Consider the following 24,590-nt stretch of genomic DNA (forward strand, 5'->3'; position numbering starts at 1 on the left):
GCCTGGAACCGTCCCCTTCTCAGCCCTGGAACTCCCAAGTCTCCCATCAGGCGGGAGGTGGGCCCCAGAGAGGAGACCAGACACATGGGACCCATGGGGAGTGCATGGGCGGGGGGAGCTCGTGGGGCCAGAGCCAGAGCAGCCAAGGGCCACGCAGCCCGGACGCTGGGAAAGGCACGCGCTCGGGGTCTCCCAGGCCTTTGCTATCTCCTCTCGGTCAGTTGGCCCGCAAGGCATTTCCTGACTGCCCTGAGCACGGGAAGGGGTCAAGGACCCAGCCCTGTTTCCAAGGGCTGCTCCCTCGGGTTCCCAGCGCCGCGCCTGGCGCCCAGGAGCTGGGAGGCCTGGTGGGGGGGGGGGGGCGGTTAGAGGCAGAGGGGCGTCACCGGCCAGCTGTTGCCTTGTACCCGGACACCAACCACGAACACAGGCGGGGGCTGCACTTGCACCCCGGGCGCAAACCCCAGGCCAGACGCCAGCAGGACATGGCCCTGGGCCTTCAGCGGCAAGATTCCCATCCCGGCCGTGGGCCCCCTCTCCCCTCTGCCCCCACCCCTTTCTACCCCCTCCCCGCTGTCGCCTGCCTAGTGAGAGCTCGCCCCACAGCGCCCCTGCTCTGCCCCTCGCTGGGGTCTCCTGCTTGTTGCCCCCCTGCGCCCCCCGCTCCACCACGGCAGAGTGAAGGGAAGGGAGGCCTCTGTGCCCCGAGGCCAGCGCTCAGGGCCTGCAGGGCTGTGGATGAGTGTGGCAGGGCGGTGGACTTCCCAGGGGCGTGGCCGGCCTGGGCCACATGTCAAGACCACTCCCCTAGGATAATTCTAGAAACCAATCCCCTAGACCAGGCCTTCGGGGTCCGGGGCAGGGGCCTAGGGAGGCCTAGGTGATGCGTGTGCAGAAGGGGCTTTATGTGGCAGGACCTCTTCTTCACCCTCAGCCCCGACGTCTCCCTGCAGGGAACCCTTGGGTCCCACAGCCCACCGCCCCTGCCCCGGTCCCCACGTGGTGCCTGCCCTGTACCCGGAAGTCCCAGTGCCCTCTGCCGTCCCACCTCACAGGCCCTTTCATTGCCCACCCCTCCTGTCCACAGCCCCCCGCCCTGTGATCCTTCCCCACCCATCGCCTCTTCCCATCCATTACCCGCCACGCCACCCTTTGTGTCCGTCCCCTCGTGGCCCATACGCCTTTTCACGTTCCCCATCCCAGGCCCCACCCCAGCCCCTTGTCCCCCCAGCCCACGGCGCACCCCCCTCAGGCAAACAGCTCAAATCCAGAGTCCCTGAGACCAATTCCTGTAACTGTGTTTATTGATGAGTCCAGGGCTTCTGGGGAGGCCCTGGCAGGGAGGGACACAGAGCGAGATAGACACACAATGGAATGCTTCGAGCTTTGCTCCCGATGTTCGGAGCGTCCAGACTAGGCGAGGGGAGGGCGGGGCCCCACACACTCGGGCCCCCTCCCAGTCGCCCCCAGACAGAGATGGATGAGAGGGGGGCGCTGGGGGGGACGCAGGCCGAGGAGGCCGGGCCACTCAGCAGCTCACTCACTCGCTGAGAGACCCAGGCTTGTTCCAGAACCCCAAACCAGTGCAAACGACTTAGTGCAAATTAATTCAGGAGGGACGGGGAGACAGGGTCCTGGACGCTCTGAGTCTTCCGAGCAAAGGACAGAGGAGAGAAGAGAAGAAAAAAGACAGAGAAAAGGATGAAGAGGAGGGAGGGAGGCTGGTGGTGGTCGCCGGGCCGCGGCAGGGGGTAGCCGCAAAGATGGAGTTGCCGGGCGGGGGTGGGTGTCGCCGCGGTGCTGCCCTTCCGGTGGTGTGGGTCGTCCGTTCCTTTAGCTCAACCTGCGGACAGAGGCAGGACGTGAGGGCGGGTCAGGGCGGTCCGGCCAGGGGGCTTTGGGAGGGGCGCCCGCGCCCACCTTCCAGAGCTGATTCCTGAGTCAGGGTGGGTAGTGGTTCCAGAATGCAGCATATTCTTAGTCAGAGCTAGAAAGACTTGAAGAAGTCCGGGTTCCAAGGCCCAGGCATGAGCTGGGTAGCACCATTTCTGCGGGTCAGGACAGAATGAGTGCCCAGCTCTCGGCCCCGAGCCCCCCGACTCTGTCCACCCCATGTATGGCAGGGGGCCGCCCACCTTGTCATCTTGAGGGTTCTGGGGGTCCAGAGAGCAGCAGTAGTGCATTGGCTCCTTCAGGAAAGTAAAGGAACAGAGATGCTGGGTGTTCCAGCTCCCCCGCGGGGCCAGCCAAGAATGTTCTACGGGAAAGAGGACGGCCATGAGGGCTGGGTGCGGGTCGGTTGGCCCGGGGGGCCTGGCCTGTACCTGCACTCACCAGGGAGGCCGGACGGCGTCCCGCCTGTCCTCGCCGTCACGCCGGACCGTGTCATGTCCCTCTGCCCACATCCCGGCGCCCGGCCTCCGTGGCTGGCAGGCACGTCCACACCCACTGGAGACATGGCTGTGGGCAGACAGAGGAGGCGCTGGCTGAGTGGGCAGAGGTGGCCGAGGGGGTGGGAGGGCAGCGGGCTGGACACTCACCCTCGTCTCCGGTCTGAGCGCGGACCGATCCCTGCTCCGTCACCGCCCGCAGAGGCCCGCCTTGGCCACGGGCTCAGAGGCCAGTGACCCCCCCGGCTCGCCGCCAGGCTCCGGCTCCTCGCCCCTGCCTGCGCCCCGACCTCCCGCCCCCCCAGAGCTCTCATTCACGCCACCCCGCCCCCCTCGCCTAGTCTGGTCTCGCCAGTGCCCTTGACTCCCCTGAGTGCTGTCCTGTCTGCCGTGCCAGTACCAGGGGCGGGCGGTAAGGGCCAAGTGTCACCAGTGTCACCAAGTTCACTGGGGGCCCTCCTGCGCCAGCCCCCGGGCCGCAGTGCCGCATGGGAATGGTGGCCCGCTGGGCCCGCGGCAGCCTCCTTGCTGCAGAAATCTCCCTGGGACCCTGTCCCTGTGGCCACCGCTCCCCCCAGGTGACGTCCTGCGGCGGTTCCCCGCACACTGCGCCTGCCTTCTTGCCCGTTCTCCGGCCCTCGAGGCTCCGGCTCAGGCCTCAGGAGGCCTGGGCCAGAGCCGCCCCTGTACCTGCTACTAAATGAACTGCAGTGGGTGAAGTGGCAGCTGGGGGCCCACTGACCTGAGTCCCCCGCCTCGTCCTGTCTGCCCCGGGGCCTGAATGGCCCCCACGTGCTGGATCATCTCCCTCGCTGGCAGCCCTACCCCATCTCCCGCCCGACCCTCTGGAAATGCCCTTTCCACCTGGGACAGCCGCAGCTCCCAGCCCGCCCTGCCTCAGCTCCCCCTGAGACGGTGTCACCCGTGCTGCCTGCCCTGTCGCCACCCTGCCGCTCTGCCGGGACGTCAGCCACTTCGCCTCGCTGGCCCTGGCTCCCCAGAACCTCCTTATGCAGAAGGCGAGCGGAGCAAGGCCCAGGGAGGGGAAGGGGACTCACCTGGCCCGGCAGAGCGCTGCCTTCACCTGCCCCGGCTGCCAGCTACACCTCCACCGCCCAGGCCCTGGGGCAAGCCTCTCTCCAGCTCCCCCGTCCACCAGCCGCCACGACCTGAAACCAAAATTGACCGGGATGAATGCCTGGCCCCCCCGTCTTACTTCCGCGCCCCCAGCCTGGGCCTGTCACTGCCCACACCGATGTCGTCCTGCCTGCAGGGCACCTGGGCGCCCACCCCGCATCCCCGCCAGGCCCCCAGGTGCCCGCCAGCCCTGCCCAAGCCAGCCCCTCCACCCGTCTCCGCTCCTGCCAGGCTCCAGACTTCCAAGGTGATCCTTGGCCCACGCATGCTTCCCTACACCCCGCTTCCCCATCTTCCCCTGGTTGCCCCCGGTACCCCACGCTTCCCTGGTTACCCCTCAGTTCCCCCACTTCCCCAGTTTCCCCTGAGCCCCCCCATCCCTCCCACCACCCCCCTCCCACACCCTGCTCCTCGGGCCCTAGCCCGGGCTTTTTCTAACTGGGGTGGCCCCGCCCAGAATTCCCGCCCCTGCTCTGCCAGCCAATCAGAGCGGGGACCGTGCTTGGGGCCACCGCAAGGCCCACCTCCGCCCGGGACGGTCCAGCGCACATTCCTCTCCTGTCCTGGAATTCTCCAAAGAGGGCCTTCTCCACACCCCTCCTTTGGCATCCCGTAGACAGGGTCTGGCATTGTCCCCAAATGTCCCTCCCCCCTCCGAGGTCGAAACAGTCTTGTCCCCTCAGGGCGGACCTTGCAGGCTGCTCCCCACCCAGCCCCCACTGGGCGCATACTCTGCCCCTGGACGGAGGTCTTGGCTGGGGCCGCCAGGCGCTCCAGTGGGACTCGGAGTCGCCTTCCGTCACCACCGCGGCTGAGACCACGCCGCGGGCCCGGAGTCCATGGAGCGGTCGTGAGGGGTGTGGGGGGTTGGGGCTCAGGTCGGGCCGAGGGAAGGGACCGTGGTCTCGCGGGCCAGGCAGGCGCTGATTCCCTGCTCGAGTGCCGTCTAGTTGACGGTGCCCGTTGCGCGCACAGTGGCTTCCACGCGCGGGCTCCCCACTGTGGCCGGGCGCCCCGTCCCCTCGCCGCCACGATCCATCGTCAGGACGCGGCACGCCCGCTGTGCTCCACGGCTCGCGGGCGCGCCCTGGTGATGAGCCCGGCAACCTCCCAGCCCTGCCGTGGCCACTCTGTGCACCGCTGCCCAGGACACCGCCTGCGCATTCAGGATTGCGACAAAGACCAGAGAGCCTCGAGTCTCCCCCAGCCACCCTGGGCCGCCCTGCCCCTGGGGCAACCACGTTGGCCTCGTGGGGGGTGTTGGGGCCAGGCGGTCCGTAGGGATCGGCCACCGAGTCTAGGGGGCTGGTGCCATGGGTGGGGGGAGGAGACATGCCTAAGCAAGGGACCCAGAGCTCTCCAGCTCTGACTGCACCTCACACAGGGCCTTGGGAAGAGCTTGCTCCTGTGGACCCTTGCCACACCTGATACCCAGCCTTTGCCATGGGTGGACCCCCAAATTTACGGTGGGAAAACTCCAGCCTTTGCCATGGGTGAACCCCTAGATTTACATGGGAAAACTCCAGACTTTATGGGTGGACCCCCAGATTTACGTGGGAATATCCCAGCCCTTGTCATGGGTGGACCCCCAGATTTACGGTGGGAAAACTCCAGTTTTGTCATGCGTGAACCCCCAGATTTACGGTGGAAGAACTCCAGGCTTTGTCATGGGTGGGCCCCCAGATTTACGGTGGGAAAACTCCAGGTTTTGTCATGTGTGAACCCCCAGATTTATGGTGGAAAAACTCCAGGCTTTGTCATGGGTGGACCCCCAGATTTAAGGTGGGAAAACTCCAGCCTTTGCCATGGGTGAACCCCCAGGTTTACAGGGGAAAACCCCAGACTTTGCCATGGGTAGACTCCCAAGCTAGGATGGGGCAGACCCCCACATTTGGCCATGAGCAGACCCCGGCCACGGCTGCCACGGCTGGTGATGTGTGAGCCTGCACTGCCGCCTCGCGGCCACTTCTGTCTCCACTCCGGCGACCACTCGGCACTGTTCAGGGGGTGTGACAGGCCTGTGGGGTCGGCCCAAGACAGCGAAGACCCCAGAAATCCTCCTGCACTCGGCAAGGCAGCGCCCAGAACCCTGGGCTACCGGATGCCGCGTAGGAAAGCTCTCCCTCTGAAGCCGACTCCATGTCTCCCCAGGCAAGGGGAATCTTCATTGCCCTGAGCGGTCCCTCTCCTCTCCTAACTACAATGGTGCAGCCCAGGGCGACTCAGATGGGGTGAATGGGGGTGGCTCGGATGAGTGTCCTGCCTCCCTGATGACCCTCGTGGACCATTGCGGTATCTGACCTGGGCGGACCCGGGACGCCGCGTGGGTGGACCCCGGCCGCAACCACAACAGTGGTGATGTGCGAGCCTGCACTGCCGCCTCGCGGCCGCTTCTGTCTCCACACACACAACCATTTGGCCCTATTTGGGGGTGCGACCAGCTCAGGGGGTTGGCCCCTGATGCAGGGGGGAGGACCCCGGGATCCTCTGTGCTGGGCAGGCGGTGCTCAGGGCCCCGTGCCACCGGTGGTCTGGTGCAGTTGCGGTCCCTCTGGAGCTTGGGCTTTGCCTCACCCAGGCTCCCCATCAGGTCCTCGTCACCCCCAGACACAGGACCCCTTATTCCCATATCCCCACTTGTCCCCCAGCCTTGGTGACATGGGGCCGTGACCCTAGGGTGCGGTGGGGTCCACTCCCAGCAGCGCGTGAGCTCCAGAGCAGACCCAGGGCGCTCCGGTCGGTCGGGAAATGCACCTCCACGGGCTCATGAGGGTCCCAGAGCACGGCATGGAGAACTGACCGACTTGCCCCGTCCGGATCCCCACCCACTAGTGATCCCCAGGAAACTAGGGTGACTGCCTCAGTCCACAGTGGTGGCGGTGCTCGTGGCGGTGCTTGGGTGACGAGCGGACCTGCCGCGCCCGACCCGGAGGCGGCGGCACGCCCAGACCTTTAGCATCTCAAACAGCTGAACTGCATGGAGATGTTAATGACTGGCTGTTAGGGCCGGAGTCTCCCCTTGGAGGCAGATGCAGCTCAACAAAAGGCCCAGAGTTTGGGAGGACCGTCTGGTGGGGTCGGTGGGCTGGGCTGGATACACAAAGTCCCAGGTTTTGGCAGCACAGGACGCCATCCTGGTGCCTGGGGGACGTGACATAGGTCCCTCACCACGGGACCTCAGGGGGAGACCCGTGACTGAAGCTGCAATGTGGCCCGACCTGGCACCTGAGGTGGCTCAGACGAGCGCCCCATCACCCAGATGACCCTCGTGGACCACTGTGGTAAGTGGTTTGTGTGGACCTGGGACGCCACGCAGGTGGAACCTGGATGCCGCACGGGCAGACCCGGGAAGCCACGCGGGCGAACCCCGGCCGGTGATGTGCGAGCCTGCCCTGCCGCCTCGCGGCCGCTTCTGTCTCCACACCTACAACCACTTCGCGCCGCTCAGGAGGTGCAGCTGGCCTGCGGGGTCGGCCCAAGACAATGAAGCCCCCAGAAATCCTCCTGCACTCGGCAAGGCAGCGCCCAGAACCCTGGGCTGCCAGAGGCCCCATAGGAAGGCTCTCCCTCTGAAGCCGACTCCGCGTCACCCCAGGCACAGGGACCCCTCATTGTCCTGAGCCGTCCCTCTCCTCTCCCAGCTACAACGGTGCAGCCCGGGGCGACTCAGATGGGGTGAACCGGGGTGGCTCAGACGAGTGTCCCGTCTCCCTGATGACCCTCGTGGACCATTGCGGTATCTGGCCTGGGCGGACCCGGGACGCCACGTGGGTGGACCCCGGCCGCGACCACGGCGGCGGTGATGTGCGAGCCTGCACTGCCGCCTCGCGGCCGCTTCTGTCTCCACACACACAACCAACTCAGCACCGCTCACGGGTGCAATGGGCCTGGGGCGGCGGGGGGCGGGGGGCGGCCCACGACCAAGGGGGAAAATCCTGAAATACTCTTGTGCTGGACAAGTCAGCCCCCAGGACCCCTGGGCTGCTGGAGGCCCTGCAGGAAGAGTTTCCCTCTGGACCTGGTCTCCTGTCCCCGGACATCCATCCCCTAGGCTCCCAGTCATGTCCACCCCAGGACACGGGGACCCCTTGTGCCTCCAGGCATCTGCTGTCACTTTCCTGTTGGACCAGGTGATGGGGATCTGGGTCAGAAGTCCGCTGCGGCCCGGCTCCGTGTATCATGTGGGCTCCTGGGCAGACCCAGGGCACTCCTGTGAGCATTTCTCTCTACTCGCTGGCCACAGTGCCAGGATCCGGGGGTCCTCCTGGTTTAGATCCGCACTCTCCTGGGGTCGGGCGCCTCTTCAGTTCCCTGATTCCCCTGGGGAGAATGGGAGATATTTGCATGAGAGCTGGTTACCTCAGGCTGTTTGCATGCTAATGAAACATTTGCATCTCTATAGAAGGGCTTGGAGGAGAGGCCTGGCGTCAATTTCAGGTAACAACAGCTAGAGAGGTTCCCTAGCGGAGGGGTTCACCCCCGGGGCCAAGTCTGGTCCTGGCCACAGTAAGAGTGGGTGGCTAGGTGCTGCGATCCATGCGTGGGACAGCACCAGGAGGAGTCTGTAGAGCCCCAGCAGACGTGACCTGCAGACGTGGCCAGTCTGAGGCGGTGGACTGTCGTGGACGGACCCTTTCTCTCCCCGACACTCTTGCTCCTTGTGCTGCGGGCACCTCCAGCCTGCTAGGCTTGACCGTCGTCTCACTGCCTCTGTCTCCTTCACCACCCTATCGCCAGGAGCCAGATGGGGAGCTTGCTGGAGAAGCAGTGGCAACTCCACCCTCTGCCCCTCACCTCAGCACCGGGCCTTGTAGGGCTACTTCCTGACACCTGTGCCCCAGGCTGGTCCAGTCCAATTGCTGAGCCAACGGAAAGACATAGGTGCCTAGATTGCAACCACTGTGCGTGTGCGGGGACCCAGTGTGCACTCCTCAGCAGCCAGACAGGCTTGCACAGTGGACCGTCCACGCTGGTGGGCAGTGTTAGTTCCAGGCCCGGTGCCCACAGGAAGCACTGCTGGCATTCAGCAGTTGGAGGAAAGTGCTAGCTGGTGCCGTTCGGGGGCGTCACCCTACAGTCCCCTGCAGGCTTAGGTGTGGGTGGTGAGGCCTCGCGACACAAGGGACTGGATGGGATGTTGGAGAGATGCCATCCCTCACCCCCTGGGAGTGAGGCAGGGCACACAGGGTGGCAGTTTGGGCCATCTTGCAGACTTCTCTGCTGAGCTGCGAGTGACTCCCCGGAGCTCCGAGTGGGGGCCCTGCAGCTCCATTTAGGCCACAATCACAAGGGCTGCCCTGGAAGGAGACACACAGACGGTCCCGCCCTGAGCCGGGCAGAAGTCAACGGGCAGAGTACAAGGAGTATCACTGAGTCTGGAGGGAAGGAGAGGCGGGAGTGTGGATGGCGGGAGTGTGGATGGCGGGGGTGTGGATGGCAGGGGTGTGGACGGCGGGAGTGTGGATGGCGGGGGTGTGGATGGCTGAGGTGTGGATGGCGGGGGTGTGGATGGCTGGGGTGAGGGGGTGGATGGCTGGGGTGAGGGGGTGAATGGCTGGGGAGGTGGGGGGAGAACTGGGCTTGGCGGAGGGTTCGGGAGGAGGCAGTGAATTCGTGTCCTGTGCCGCGGGACAGCCAAGGGTGTGGCAGAGGCACAGGCCCTTCAGGGCCACGGAGGGGGCAGGACCCTGGCTGCCGTCACCCACTTGTGCTCCTCGGCCCAGGCACAGTCACGCCCGGTGCTTGAGCCCTGACTCTCATCCCATCGAGCTCTGGGACGCTCAAATCACAGGACTAACTAGTCCCCATCACCTCGTATGGCAGCCCCTCACACGCCTCCAGCTCCCAGGCCCCAAGCACTGCCACCATTTTCTCCACCTTGCCTCCTGCAGTGTTCCTTTCCTAGACATGGCTCCTGGCCTCATCACTCTGTCCCTTGCTCCCCCTCATCCTCCAAATCCAGTCAGTGAGGAGGCAGGCACTTCTACCTCCATGACCTGAGCCATCTCCCTGCCCTCTCCCTCCACCCACATCCATCAGCAGGACTCAGTGACACCTCCGCTGGGTACCAACCTCCCTCCTGAGTACCAACCTTACAACCGCACACCAATATCCCACCCAATACCAGCCTCCTACCCATGTGTCAATCTCCCACCTGGATACTAACCTCATATTGGGTACCACCTTTCACCCAGGTACCAACCTCCCTCCTGAGTACCAACCTTACACCCGCACACCAATATCCCACCCAATACCAGCCTCCTACCCATGTATCAATCTCCTACCTGGATACTAACCTCATATTGGGTACCACCTTTCACCCAGGTACCAACCTCCCACACAGGTACCAGCCTCCTATCTGGGTACCAACCTCCCAGCCAGGTATCAATCTTCTACCCAGGTACCACCCCCACCCAGGTACCAGGCTACTACCCAGGTACCAGCCTCCCACTAGGTACCAATATCCCAACTGGGTACCAACCTCCTCCCCAAGTACCAATATCCCACCCAAGTACCACCTTCCCACCCAGGTACCAGTCTCCCACCCAGATACCGACCTCCCTTTTGGGTATCAATCTCCCACCAGTTACCAACCTCCCACCTGGGTACCAACCTCCCTTCTGGGTATCAGCCTCCCACCAGGTACCAACTTCCCACCTGGGTACCAAACTCCTACCTGGGTAACAACCCCCAACTGGTACTAACCTCATATGTATATATGTATATATATATATATATACACATATATACATCCCTTGCTCCCTTCTCACTGTGGTTGGCCAAGGCTTCCAGGATCCGCCTTCGGCCACTCTGGCCTCCCTAACCTCCAGGCTTTGACCATGCCCTTTACCCCAGATGTCATCCCTCTGCCCCCTCCCACTCAGATCTCAGGTCTCCCTGGGGAGGCCCGGACAGCCCCTACACGGCACTGGCATTCGCGCCTGTGGCTGTGTGTCCGTGCCAGCCTGTACACATCCCCCCGGGGGTCCGTGGGGACGCCACATGCCCGGCACACAGCGGGCAGGAAGGAGCCGGCAATGCAGCAGCAGGGAGCTGAGCTAGGCAGCCAGGGGCACACGCTTCTCCAGCCCGGCCCTCAGGCTCCTCAGGACACTGTGCTCGTCTCCAGAGCAGTGTCCAGTCCCAGCCACTCCAGCTGACCGCCTGCCACTGCCTGAGCCTGGAGCTGCTGCCTCGCTCTCAACCCAGCCGGCACAAACCCTCACCTCACTCACCTGTCTGCGTGAACACTGGGCCACCGTGTCCAGACTAAATCATGGGGCCATCCTAACGCCTTCGTGACCCCTGGCTCCCACCTCCCGCTCCAGCTCAGGACCTCCTCTCCTCTCCCTCAGCTGCCACCCGGATGGGCCCTGGGCCCTGGTGCCCTTTAGACCCAAAGGCAGCCCCTCCCCCGCCTTCTCGCTGCACATCAAGCCCACCCCCTCCCTGCAGTGTCCCTGGAGCGCACACCTCTCACACCCAAAACCTCGAGAGCTTCCCTTAAACAAACCCAGACTTTCTCATCTGGCACTCAGAAACCCAGTACATGGGCATCAGATCACACCTCTGCCTTCCCCAGAGCTGCAGCCACCCACACAGCACCGGGCCCTCCAGGCCTCCACTCCTGGGGCAGCGGGGTGGAGGGCCAGATCCTTGTTTGGATGGACCCCTCCCCAGACATTTGTTCTACTCGCTTATGCCACACACTCCTGATTAACCCCCTTCCTTACACACCAATAGAATCTTTTGTTAGAAGCTTCTAGATGCTATATTGTTATGGTGTAACCTTTACCAGCCTCCCTTGCAGCTAGATGTGGCCACATGACCAACTTCTGACCAAAGGGACATGGTCACCACTCCAGAGGTGCGTGCTTCTGTCCCCTCTCCCCCTGGCTGGGATGTGCACAGATGGTGGGGCCCTGAGGTTCCCAGGGGCTGCCATAACTAAGCCCCACTGATTGGGTGGATTAGAACCGCAGGAATTTATTCTCTCACAGTTCTGGAGGCCAGACGTCCAAAATCAGGGTGTCGGTGGGGCAGGTCCCCTCTGCAAGCTCTGAGGGACAATCTGTTCTAGGCCCCTCTCCCTGCTTCTGGTGGTGGCCCCCCACCCTTGGCGGTCCTCAGCTGGCGGACGCATCAGTCCAGTCTCTGCCCCGGTCTCCACGTGGCTTCTCTCTGTGTCTGTGTCTCTCTTCTTATAAGGACACCAGTCCCAAAGGGTTCAGGGCCCTACTTCCTCCAGAGGGACCTTGCCCATTGTCTCTGTCACGACCCTATATCCTAATAAAGGTCACTTTCTGAGGGGCTGGGGGTTAGGACTCCAACCTACGAATCTTGGGGGACACAATTCAGCCCATCACGGACCCCACAATGGAAACTCTGTGCAGCAAGGCAGGTGGCTGGACCTGTGGGGTCCACCCTCACGACCTCCCGGCACAGGAGGCAGCTCGGCAGGCTCAAGGCCCTACTCGTGGTCCCTGTCGCACAGCCACACCTCCCTCTGATCTGATACTCACTCCAGACCGGGCACCCTGGGCACACAGAGGAGAGTCCTGGGAGCTGCTGCCCAGAGGAGCTGAGCACGGACGGTGCCTGGGTGGGGCCGCCCGGCCGGAACGAGCGACTGTGAGCCTGACAGGGGGCAGGGGAGTGGGCTGGACTAAGAAGGAAGCGGCTGCGTTGAATTCTGCTCCCCTCGTTTGGCGGAAGCTGGTCCATTCTAGAACTGGGGCTCGGCTGAGTGTCAGAACAGCCAGTTGTTCTGCCCTTGGGAGGACATCTCTGCTGCCTAAACTAGGATAGGCCAGCTCGCCCGATGGACGTTGGTCCTGCAGGCGGAATGGCCTGGTCAGATGTAGGGCAGGTCCCCCTGGGACCCTCTCCCAAGCAGCCAGCCCCCTACCCCCAATCCTTTTCTTCCTCCCTCTGTGACCAACCCAGAGATCCATAAGACTTGGCTACAAGTGGCAGTGTCTCAACTCAAACTGGAATCAGCTGGATCCCAGAGCTGGGTCCCCAGATGCCCGTTTGCAGCTCTTGGTCCTGATGTTCATCTATTCTTGTTTTCAGAGGCCGTCCGTCCCCACGCCATGGTGTCCACCAGCTCCAGGCTTACAATCCTGCAGTACAGCATCTGTAGTGAGCTGATGGTGGCCCCCCCAAAAGACATGTCCACGTCCTAATCCCCCAACCTGTGAATGTGACCTTATCGGGAAAAGAATCTTCACAACTGTGATTAAGGATCCCAGAGGGGGTCATCCTGAGTTACCCAGGTGGCCCTAAATCCAATGACAAGTGTCCTTATAAGAGACAGAAGAGACACACAGGGAGAGGAGGAGGACATGTGAAGACAGAGGCAGAGACGGGAGGGATGCGGCCACAAGCCCAGGGACACCTGGAGCCCCCAGAAGCTGGAAGAAGCAGGAACGACCCTCCCCTAAGCCTTTGGAGGGGCCACGGCCCTGCAGCCTCCTTGATCTCAGACTTCCAGCCTCCGGAACTGGGGGAGAATGAATTCCTGTTGTTTAAGCTGCCCAGCCTGCGGTCATCTGTAGCAGCCATCCCTGGAGATGGGTACAGACTTCAGTGGAAAGAAGGCTCCTTTCCCAGTGGTCCCAACAAAGGTCCCAGAGATGGACCTCGTGGCCTAGCTCAAGCCCCGTGCCCACCCTACTTCAATCTCTTTGGCCCAGAAATCCGGTTCTCACATGGCAAGGGCAGGTCACCACCCTGGACCCAGTGGGCAGAATCCACCCTGGCCCTGGCCCTGGCCCACGCACTGAGCAGGACTGGCCGAGGCTCAGCACACCTGAAACACGGCTCAGAGGGTCCTTCCTGCAGACGTCTTCTGTTTTCACTTCTCCCAGTGTCTGGTTCTGTGACCTTCGACGCAGCACGGGGGTCCCATAGGTGGGGCTGAGGTTTGCTTTGCATTGCTGTGTCCCCGGAATACCCGTCCCTGTGTGGGTCTGAGTTGTCGGCCACGTGAGGACATCGTCTGATGTCGCGGGCTGAGTTGTGTCTCCCAATATCCGTATGTTAGAGTCCTGACCCCCCGGACCGCAGAATGTGACTGTCTTTGGACATAGGGACACTTAAGAGGAGATTAAGGTAAACTGAGGTCACTAGGATGGGCCCTAATCCCACAGGACTGGTGTCCTTATTTATAGGAAGAAATCAGGACACAGACACACACAGAGGGACGACCCCTGAGGACAGAGGGAGGAGATGGCCGTCTACACGCCGAGGAGAGAGGCCTCAGGAGGACCAGCCCTGCCCACACCTGGATTTGGGTTTCCAGCCTCCAGGACTGGAGACAGTGAATGTCTGCTGTTTAAGCCGCCCAAGCTCCCCATGGCTGCCATGACAATTTATCACAAACTGGGCAACTTAAATCAACTGCAATTGATTCTCCCATGGTTCTGGAGACCAGACGTCTGAAATCAAGGTGTCATCGGGCTGGACTCCCTCCTGAGGCTCCAGGGAAGGGTCCTTCCTGCCTCTTCCAGCGTTGGGGGCTCCAGGCGTCCCTGGGCCTGTGGCTGCATCCTTCCGTTCCTGCCTCCATCTTCACGTGGCTTCTCCCCTACGTGTATGTGTCTCTGTGTTCAAATGTCCCTCTTCTTAGAAGGACCCTGGTCACTGGATTTAGGGCCCGCTCTACTGCACTGTGACCCCATCTTCACTTGATGACACCTGCAAAGACCCTTTGTCCAAATAAAGTCACACACACAGGTTCTGGGTGGACGTGCATTTTGCGGACATGCTTTAACCCATAGAAGGTGGCAAGAGATGAAGGCTCCAGATTGCCCACCCGGGTCCCTGTGTGTCCTCGTGCCACCTGGGTGGCCCTTGTCCCCTCCCACGTCCTGTCCGTCTTCTCTCTTGAGCGCCTGCCCTGCTGGCCTCAGGCCCAACCCCAGACCAGAGGCAGCAGCGCCTCGTAGACAGCGCAAGGCTCCACCACTGCACAAGTTCGAGTCCCTTAAAGTTCCCTTGTCCTTTGATTCTGCTTCTGTGATAGAATCCTCACTTCATCTCATGGCTCACGAAATGGAGCTTAGACAAGATAGTTCATCCCAAGAGGAAGTGGCATCGAGGACCGCCCCGCCTGCCGCTGGACTGATGGTTTTATCCACTGACTTTGGTGCCGGTACTCTGACCACAGCCCCAGCCCCGCGATTCCTCCTGTCTCTAGAGACACATGGTGCAGCCCACCGGTTACCAAGACGGCGGCAAAAGCCCCCTTCCCCATGCCCGGGCCTTTGCGATGAAACTTGGATGTCCCTCCGGTTAAGAGGTGGGGTCCATCCCCCTCCCCTTGAATCAATAAAATGCACTGGAATTGTTGCCATGAGACTCGAGGCTGAGCTTTAAGAAGCTACCCAGGTTTCGTCTTCTGGAGAAATAGCCACCACCGTGCAAGACATCCCGCTGTCTTGAGGCCACTAGCGGTGAGGAAGCCCAGCGAGGCATATGGAGAGAGGTGCCCGCAGGGAGCTCTGAGGTGCAGACGTGGGGCCTGAGCCCGGCTGCCAGGGGAGTGTCTCCAAGGGACCGCGTCCAGCCCATCACGCGTGGACAAAACGGTCCACCAGCCCTGCCCCTCCTGGGTCCCGACCGTGGAGCCGTGGGCACTAGTTCACCGTTCTAATGAGGCTCTCAGGCGGCGGAGGATAACCGCCGCCCGCGGGGCCCCTGGGGCCACCCCGTTGTCATCCCCCAGCCACACCCTCCTGCTTGGAGAGGCTCCCTTGGATTCGGCCAGGAAACAGCAGGCACCCAGCATTAGCCGCGCTTGCTAACGCAAGGTCAAGGTCAGGCAGACACAGGAAGGAGGGTCCTGCAAAACTTCTGGGGACATCTGAGTGCGTGGCGTCTCGCTGGGTAGTCATAGGAGTGACTGGGTTCTCGCTCAGGAACCAAGCGCGGGTCCTCAGTGGCTTGTGGTGTGTCTGTTGGGGTGTCTCAGTCCCCGCTTTCTTTCTTTCTTTTTTTTTTTTTAAACGATTTTTTTGACGTGGACCATTTTTAAAGTCTTTATTGATTTGTTACAATATTGCTTCTGTTTTTTGTTTTGGATTTTTGGCCCCAGGGCATGTGGGATCTTAGCTCCCTGACCAGGGATCGAACCCACACCCCCTGCATTGGAAGGCGAAGTCTTAACCACTGGACCATCAGGGAAGTCTCTCAGTCCCCACTTTCTGCCTGCAAGCTGGGAACCCAGGGTTCCCGGGGACCCTTGCCTCTCCCAGGCCCCATTTCTGGCCTTTTCTTCAAGACGCTTCTCTCTTGTTCTCAGTACTCATGGTTCTGAGACCACAAAGGGGCACCCACCACCCTGCACTCTGGAGCCTCCATGCCCCGCACTTTTCCTCAAGTGACCCCCTGGCCGCCCCCTTTCCGGCTCATTCAGCACCCCTACCATCTCCAGGCTGTCCCCGAGCCCCTCACCACCCCCCCGTGGGAATTGTCAACCCCTCCCTCCCCGAAACAAACGTGGTCCACCACACCCAGCCTCCCCTCAAAGGCAGTCTGTTCTCCGGGCCTCTTCCCCCTCCCTCGCGGACTGGCCCCCGCCTGGCTGGTCCAGGGGGTCTTCTTCTCCTCGACCCCCATCCTCCACCCACGGGGACCCTGCATCTCGGCAAGTGCCCGTAGACACCGCGGGCCAGACCACGGAGGGTTGGAGAGCTCTGCCCACAGCAGCTTCACACAGGAGAGGTGTCCAGCTCCTCCCCTTCCTCACCAGACCCCCAAGGGCGATGGGAGGAAAGTGGGCAGATGGGGGGATGCCCAGCTCCCATCTGGGGCTGACCCTTCCGTGGGAACAGGGGCCAGGGAACCCGGGCATACGTGCGAGAGGCCGCAGGAAGAGGGGAGAGTGTGGGGGCCTGGGAGAGGCAGCCTGGGGCCCTCTGCGGCAGCCTCCCTGTTCTCTTCTTGCCGAGGAGGGGGACTTAACCAGGTGGGGTCTCGAGCCCCTGCCGCAGGTCTGGGTCATAGCAGAGGTGTTTGCTGGATGAATAAATGAACAAGGGAGTGAGTCAATGGGCTGATGCCGCAAGAAAGGCAGAGAGTGTGGCCTCAACTTTTCAAGGTACAGAGGTGCTTTCCTGGTCCAGATTCCAAGGGGGAATAAGGGCCTTCCTGCTGCAGCCAGGGTGATTGTTCCTGGCCCCTTCTAGAATCATCTGGAAGTTAATCCTTTAGAAAACAAATATTTCAGACATCTCAACACGGCCCTCCAAGTGGGAGCTTCAGCAGATGGCCAGAGGTCTGGACGCTGTCCCACACCCCAGATGCATGAGCGCACCACGGCCTCACAGCGGCGTCCACGGGGGACGCAGGCCTCGGCCAGGAAAGTGTCAGAGCCCCCAGCCACCTGCCGGGGCCCCCGCCCCTGGGCTCTGTCCATTTTCCTTGGCAGCTCCTGCCACGGACAGGACATTCCTGAAGACTGAGGCTACGTGTCAGGGGTTGGGGGCCGGAGAGGCCAGGCGGGTCCACGGCCGAGCTTCACCTCTGCCTCTCGTCCTCCACCCTCCCTGCCTCTTGGGCTGACCCGGGAGGTAGGGGCACGCATCCTGTCTCCCTTCCCACGCCCGTGCCAGGGCCTGCCCGCTCTGGCCTTCACCCCTCTGAGGTCCCTCTCTGCCCAGCGCCCACGACACATAGGGCCCGATTCAGAGAGGCCTCGGGCCTGTCACGGTGGCATCCTGCGGTGGGGAAGGCCTCCTGCAGACCCTTCTCTCCTGCTCACGGCCAAGGGGAGGCCTGCCCCTGGCACCTAAATGTCCCCGTTGAGTGGTTTCTCCCACCTGGACCGCGAGCTCCCTGAGGACAGACTCGGGGAAGGAGGCGCTCCCGCCTACCGTCAGCAGAGCCCGCCTGGCAGGGAACTCAGAGCTGTAGTAGCCCCAGGGCAGTGGGCCGAGCACAGGCACGGGCTGGGTGGGGGTGCCCGGCCCACGTGCAAAGACCAGGCAGCCGCCTCGGGGGAAAGGAGGAAGGGCTGGCCAGGGGGCAGAGGGACAGGGCTTGGAGGCGGGAAGGGCACCGCTGACGGGCCCGTGAGGCCCAGCCCCACGCGGGGTGGACGCGCCACAGGAAGAAGCACGGACATGTGAACACAAGGGGTTGTGCCCCTTCCGGGTCTGACCCGTCAACGTCTGCAGAGGGACCCGCAGGACGGGGAGGATTCCTGCACTCCCAGGAGTGTCGAGCCACAAGACGGCGGGAGCCTGGGCCCCGCAGACGCCTGGAGCAGAGCCCGACGCGGTGGGCCGCCCTGGAGAGCAGTGAGCCGCTGCTCCCAGGAGGACACGGCGGGGGTGGGATTGGCGGCGGCAGAGGCAGCCATGGGGGACCGCGTGTGCGTGGTGGCCACCAGTCCCTGCGGCTCTGCTGGTCTGGGGTGCAGCAAGCCCACCTAGGACCTGGGCTGGGACCCTCCGACCTGTGGCACCGAGAGTTAGGGCAGCCAGGAGGGGGGGACAAGGTGGAAGGTGTGGAGGTGAGGGTCCCGAGGAGAGGGGACTGTTGGCCCACCGAGGCCCTGGTCTCTGTCTTAAGGAGCATCCAGGGCTGTCCTTTGTCTCACCCCTCACACCACATATTTCCAGAAAGAAATCATTCCCCATTCCAAAGTGCTCCACGGAGGCGGATTTTTCCATCTGGGCTTTGCTGCTGAGCTCTTTTGGAGGAAACTTCTGCGTTAACTCACCTCCCTCGTCCAAGCGAACATGGGGCCAATCAGGGGAGGCACGGGGGCCGCTGCTGGGGGGCTGGGGAGGATCGGCTGGGCACTCGCGGGCCGGTCCCCACCTGCCGGCACGGGATGCTGGTGCTCCCGAGAGTCGGGGGTCTGGACGCCCCGCGGCCAGCTCTACAGCGCAGCCCCTGAGACTCCTCCCGAGGGTCCCCTCGCACATCTGGCTAAGTCGGTTCCCACACTGTGCTTCCAGCCCCTCAGCCCCTGCTCCATCGATCACCCGCTGAGGAAATGCCCGCTGCTGTCATCCCGCCCAGACCCGGGGCCCCGCTCTTGCGGCGATGGCCCCACTCGAGCCTCCCCCACTGCTCCCCTCTCCTCGTGGCCGCACACCTGGGCTGGGGCTCGGTTTCCAGCCAGCGGACGGACGGACGACCTGGCTCTGAAGCCGCCCCTCCCCCGGCCCCGCTCCCAGATCTCCCAGCCCTTTTCTCCTCCAGGCACATCCAGCCTCCCCTCCTCCCAAAGACGTGCAAACGCGATGCCGGGCTCCCCTTCCCGAGCCCCTGCAGCGGCCTCTCCGTCCTTTCTGGTGACACTTCTTGCAATGGTGACTGTCATGGGCTGAACTGTGTCCCCCCAAATTCCTATGCTGGAGTCCTAACCCACAGGACCTCAGAGTGTCGCTGTATTTGGAGATGGGGTCTTTACAGAGGGAACCAATTACGGTGAGGTCACTAGGGTGGGTCCTAATCCCATAGGACTGATGTCCTTACAAGGAGAGGAGATCGGGACACAGACACACACAGGGGGATGACAGCCATCTACACGCTGAGGAGAGAGGCCTTGGGAGGAACCAGCCCTGCCCACACCTGGATCTGGGATTCTAGCCTCCAGGGCCAGGAGGAAATAAACCTTTGCTGTGTAAGTCGGGTCTGTGGGACTTTGTTAGGATAGCCAAGCAGACCTGTACAGCGACATTCCTGCCCTGCCTCAGTTTCCCCACCATCTCTTGGCCTGACTGCTTGATTTTCTTGGCTTATTGCTCCCCTTTCCAGCAAGTTGGAAAGGCCGCATTGCAGGGCTGTCACAAGCACATCTGCCCTCAGAAAGCTCTTGGTGAGCCTTGCTCTGGGGTGACCAAGTGCAACCCTTGGCTTCCCAGGGCCCCTCCACGGTCTGATGCCCAGGCAGCCCTCCAGGTCACCCAGGCACAGGACCCACAAGCCTGACCTCCGATCTCTCCCTGCCTTGGGGTGCAGGAGGCGTCAGGGCCCACTCCCCTGGGCACGTTGCTGTGGCCTTTCTGGGTCTGGACGGGGCCGCCTTTGGAGGCTGAGGCCTTTGCAGGGTCAGGCCCTTTGCTGTCCAGACAGGGACACCAAAGCCCACGGCAGGTGGGGGAGCAGAGCCGGGACGGGGCAGGGGAGCTGCTCGCCCTGACCTCACCAAGGGCCGGGGCCTGGCCCCCCAGGGCTGAGTCGGTAGAGCTCAGGATCCTGTCTAGTCACCTGTGCAGGAGGGACGGCCCCTCCCCAGAGCTGATGGCCAGTGGAGAACTGCTGCCTGTCGCCGGGTGTGATAGAGGGTGCGCCCCTTCTCGAAGGAGACGCGGCACGCCCTGGGGCCAGCGCAAGTCCAGGGGTCTACTTCCACCACGTGTCTTCAAGGCACCCAAGGCCTCCGCACTCCGGCCCAGCACCCCCAAAGGGCCAGAGCAGAGGTCGACTCGGAGCGCCCACAGAAGCCCTGAGCTGACTCTCCCAGCCCGGCCCCTCTCCCGGGGACTTCCCCCAGAATCCGGGCTGTTCCAACCATTCCCATGGGGTGGCCTCCGGAGGTCTTCCCGGCCCCCTCACCTCTGCCCCCCACACTCCCAGTAGCAGCCCAGGCATCAGCTGGGGCCACCCACCCCCTCTCTGAGCAATCACAACGGAGCATCTTCCCAGCTTGGAGCTGTTGGACCAGAGGGACGGTCTTCAGGGGAGGCACGGCCTGGGGGCCTCCAATGGCCCTACCTGCTTGTGCCCTGGGGATTCCGGCCTGGGGTGCAGGCAGCTTGGCCAGAGTTTCCACCAGAAAGTGAGCCCAGCCCTGTCTGGGAAGGCTCCCTTGATGCACGGAGCCCCTCGCCACCACGGGGAGCCGGCTTCTCGCCCCGGGCACCGGGGTGCTCCTCGGATCCTGTTGGGCATCTTCGGGCTCTGGACTGGTCAAGCCCAGAATGAGTTGACTGCACCGGAGGCCAGCGGGCAGCAGCTGAGCTGGGCTCTGTGCAGGCACCGCTCAGGGTAGCCACACCGGACATGTCCTCCTAGGGCCTAGGGGTGCAGGCGGGGCTCGGGCACGGACCCCATCCTCATGAGGCATCTGGTGTGGAGGGCTGGGGAGGCAGCCGCTGTCCCTCCCTTAGGTCCCCTCAGGCTCAGCAGGGGTCAGAGATGCACCATGGTGCGAGGATACCCAGGGAGTGACTCCCCCTTAGAGGGGCCCCCTGCCCGCCCATCAGCCCCTTATTGTACCAAGAAAAGAGGTCCCCAGGCCTGGAACCCCTAGACCAACCTGGCAATGCCTGGGCCGCTGGGAGCACCTGAGAGGCCGTCCCTCCAGCTCCCACTTTAGGGCTCAGTGCTGGGCAGCTCCGCTCCGCCCAGAAGACCCCACGCTGCCCATTCAGCTCAATCCCCATCCCCCAGCCCGTGCAGCTTCCCTCCTCTCTCTGGCCCCCAGCCCCATCTCCACGTGCCCTCTGGAACGCAGTGGCCCCCTCCTAACAAGGACTGCCAGGTCTGGGTGGGCGACCTGCGTTCCTGTTCCCCTGACCACCCGGTCCAGCCCTGGTTCCCCCTGAGGCCTTCCTCCGCTGGAGGCTTTAGGTGGGTGGCTAGGCCAACAGCCAGCTTCAGTGTCACCCCTTAGCCCTCTTCCACCCCTTCCCCTTCCTCCCTCTGCCCAGCCAGGCCCCAGGCCCCCGGGGGTGGGCATCCAGGTAGGGCTGGGCTGGGATCTTGGTGCCCAGGCAAAAAAGGGTCTTAAAAAAATGAGAAGGGAAAATAACCAAACACCTTCTCCCCGTCTCCCTCTCTCTGTGTGCCCCCTCCCTCCCTCTCATCATAAAATAAGGAATTTATTTTTCTCTGCACCTGGGGCTGCAAACAACCACTCCGTCCCGCTGTGCTGGGCCGGGTTTATTTGGGGTGTGGGGACGGGCAGGGGGGACCGTTTGTTTGCTTTTGCTTTTGCTTTTGCAAGAAAAGGGTGGGCAGGGGCTGGCGAGGCCACGGGGGACCCTCTCCCACCCCCACTCACTTGACTGCCCCTCTACTTCCCTTTTCCCTTCCTGGGGCTGAGGTTGAGCAGAGGGCACCCGGGGCCCACGACTGCACCCTCTGACATCTTTGAACTCAGGAGAGCTTTGATGTCTTAACCGTCCCCCGCCCCACACCACTGTCACCCTCTCCTCAAGTAGCGGGCGGCTGCCGGGCGGGCTCAGCGTGGATAACCCACCCAGGAGTACGACCCTCTGCTATTACCCTTTCTGGAGCCTCCGGATCCCCGGACATTGGCCTCACAAATAAAGCCAGCCAGGAACCATCTTGCCCAGATGGCGTGGAGCTCGACCGCCCACCCCCGTCGCTCCGTGCCCCCAGACCCGTCAAGCGCCCCCTCTGCACGCCCCACTGGTCCAGTCTCCCTCTGCCCGTGGGCCTGCCACCTCTCGGGACCTTCTCAAAGGGACATGCAGCCCTAGTGGCCTCTGCCCTCCAGCCCAAGGGCCAGCTTGGTGGGCGCTCCAAGCCCCCAGGCTCTCTCCAGTGACCGGAGCCCACGGGGGGGCTCAGAGGTCCAGCAGGCCAGGTGGATCCCACAGGGGAGGCGGACTGGGGCCAAGTCACTGATGGGACCAGGCCAAAGCCCTCAGCTGGGGAGAGGCCGAGGCCCGAAAGGGGACACCCCAGCCCTCTCACTGATGGCTCCAGGGAGCAGAGCTGGCCTCCAGGCCGGGCTCAGGCCAGGGCCCTGGTCCTGCCTGTCCCTGGAGCCCCTCTATGGGGCGTCCTGTGGGCCGCCCTGGGCTGGGCGTGTGCGATGCTGGGTGCAACACCCGGCCGCCCCTCTACCCTGCGCTTCCCCTCTCCAAAGCCAGGACTCCTCTCGGCTCTGGTTCCCCATCAGCCTGACCACCCTGAGGCCCCCGAGACCCCGCATGGAGGCCCCTCTTCCACTTCCCGAGGGGATGCTCAGAGCCTTGGCAGATGCGGTGGGGCAGCCTTTCTGAGTCCCCCCATCACCGCCTGCAGCAAGGGCCACCCAAACCCCTCGGGAGCCCGACCCTGCTCCTACCTGCCCGCAGGTCTGTCCAGGTCTGCCCTGTTTCAGGCACATTTTCTGGGGTTTCCTCTGCACCCCACATAACGAGCCCTGCTGGGCTGGGCTGGGCTGGCGGGCCAGCTGGGCCCCTCCATGCCCAGCACCAAGTGGTGGGCTCCTGTGGTCTGGGGAGACTGAGGTGGACAGAGACCCCCGCCTCCCCCAGAACATGACCTGGATCTGTGGCTTTGAGACCAGAGTGCAAGTGGGACACCCTCGCCTCCAGGGGGTTGGCAGGGAGCCTGGCTCTGGACGGGTTTCGGCCTCAGACAGAGGAGAGGGGACAGAGGAGGTCGGCTGAGGGGGTGGGGGAGGGAAGCACCCAGGGGGAGGGGCTGCTGCCAAGAGGAGGGGGCACTGGGGGCACTGGAGGCACTGGAGGCACTGGGGGCACTGGGGGCACTGGAGACACTGGGGGCACTGGAGACACTGTAGGCACTGGGGCACTGGGGGCACTGGAGGCACTGGGGGCACTGGAGGCACTGGAGGCACTGGGGGCACTGGGGGCATTGGGAGCACTGGGGGCACTGGAGGCACTGGGAGCACTGGGAGCACTGGAGACACCGGGGGCACTGGAGGCACTGGAGGCACTGGGAGCACTGGGGGCACTGGGAGCACTGGGGGCACTGGGAGCACTGGGGGCACTGGGAGCATTGGGCAGAGGAGGCCGGCTGCGGGTCTGAAAGCATCCGGGAGAGCGAAACACAGGCAGGTTGCACGGCACCTGTGGGACTCGCCTCTCCCACTGATCTTCCGACGGAGCCCGGGCCCACATCTGTCCCCAGACCAGCCCCCTGACCCTCGGGCCCCCTTGAGCAGAGAGCCGGGACACTCCCCCCCCACCCCGAGTGGACCCCCTCTCAGCCCTGCCCTGGGCCTTGGGATGTTCATGTGTGGACAAATGGCATGTGCCCATGGGGCCAGCTGGCCACCATGGCTGTCCCCTTGTGGACCCGGCCTGACACCTCAGACAGCAGAGAAGGTGGCTCAGCCCGCCCCACGCTTGGAGCCCATGGAACATTCCAGCAGAGACAGTCCCCTGGGGCTGGGGTCCAATGCTGAAGGCCCACCTCCCACTGCCCCCACGTGTCTGTCTTGGCCTGGCTCTCAGGCCCCCAGCCCCACTTGCTGTCTGCTCATCTGACCCAAGCCCAGAACCAGAGCTGGGTCCCTGCTAACTACGGGGCTGGCAGCCTGGAGCGGGCCCTGGATTGCGGGTGATGTCACATCCTGTGAACACATTAGTGAACCGGGCAGGCCACGGCTTCCTCTCTGTCGGCCAGGCGGGGCCTGGGTCCTGAGAAGTGAGGGGTTAAGCCTGGACACAGCCCCGGCTTTCTCTGGCCCCCTCCGTCCCACACTTCCCCAGATGCCCCCGGCCCTATGCCCTCTCCTTCCCTCCTCCTGCTGTCCCCAAGGCCTCAGCCCCCACCCCCTGCCCCCGCTGTCTCCTGGTCCACTTTGGCTCTCTCTGGCCACAGTGTTTCTGGGGGTCTTCCAGGCTGCTCTCTGGGTCCCCCCCCACAGCTAGCACGTGCCATGCCCTGTGGTGGGAGCTGGGTGGAAGCCCCCCAGGCGGTCCTGGGTGGCCACGGGGCCTGGTGGGTGGGCAGAGGCTGGGGGTGGGACTCCTCAGGCCCGGGGATGCCAGCGTGGCCCCCTGCCGCCACCCCACCCGCCGTCCAGCCTCTGCCAGGTTTCTGAGGGGCACTGTTATTAATATTATCATCACAGCCACCGCAAAAACTGCGCTAAGCCCCTGGAGTGATTTATTCAGCGTGCAGCCTTATTGATTAGGCCGACCTCCCAGGGTGGTGGGGGAGGGGTGCCTTGGCTCCCGGGGTCGCTGGTCTGGGGGGGCTGCCCGCTTGGCGCCCCGGGGCATCCGCCAGAGTCTCGGCCCCTCCCACCCCACTGTCCCCCACCCCAGAGAGGGCCCAGCCTGAGGGAAGAGACAGCCCCTCCTCCTGGGA

The 24,590-nt window shown here is 63.4% G+C and overlaps 1 protein-coding gene across 1 annotated transcript; it reads right to left on the reverse strand.

Annotated features, from left to right (window-relative positions):
* Positions 1-1,286: 1,286 nt before the first annotated feature.
* On the reverse strand, positions 1,287-3,819 carry LOC309605176 (uncharacterized protein). Its single transcript, XM_082340601.1, has 5 exons — positions 2,541-3,819; positions 2,335-2,460; positions 2,136-2,257; positions 1,921-2,048; positions 1,287-1,843 (listed from the first exon to the last, which is right to left on the reverse strand). Exons 2-5 carry the CDS (start codon positions 2,456-2,458, stop codon positions 1,834-1,836), a joined length of 384 nt encoding a protein of 127 aa, XP_082196727.1. The 5' UTR covers positions 2,459-2,460; positions 2,541-3,819; the 3' UTR covers positions 1,287-1,833.
* Positions 3,820-24,590: the final 20,771 nt, after the last annotated feature.

The sequence above is a fragment of the Balaenoptera borealis genome, assembly GCF_965194805.1.
Source record: "Balaenoptera borealis genome assembly, chromosome: 11".
Classification (NCBI taxonomy): domain Eukaryota; kingdom Metazoa; phylum Chordata; class Mammalia; order Artiodactyla; family Balaenopteridae; genus Balaenoptera; species Balaenoptera borealis.

Excerpts from the sequence above, each read along its gene's own strand:
- LOC309605176 (XM_082340601.1), bottom strand. The coding sequence starts at position 2,458 with ATGTCTCCAGTGGGTGTGGACGTGCCTGCCAGCCACGGAGGCCGGGCG. Across the intron at positions 2,258-2,334 it reads GACGCCGTCCGGCCTCCCTG|AACATTCTTGGCTGGCCCCG; the intron begins GTGAGTGCAGGT and ends TCTTTCCCGTAG. Across the intron at positions 2,049-2,135 it reads AGAACCCTCAAGATGACAAG|AAATGGTGCTACCCAGCTCA; the intron begins GTGGGCGGCCCC and ends CCTGACCCGCAG.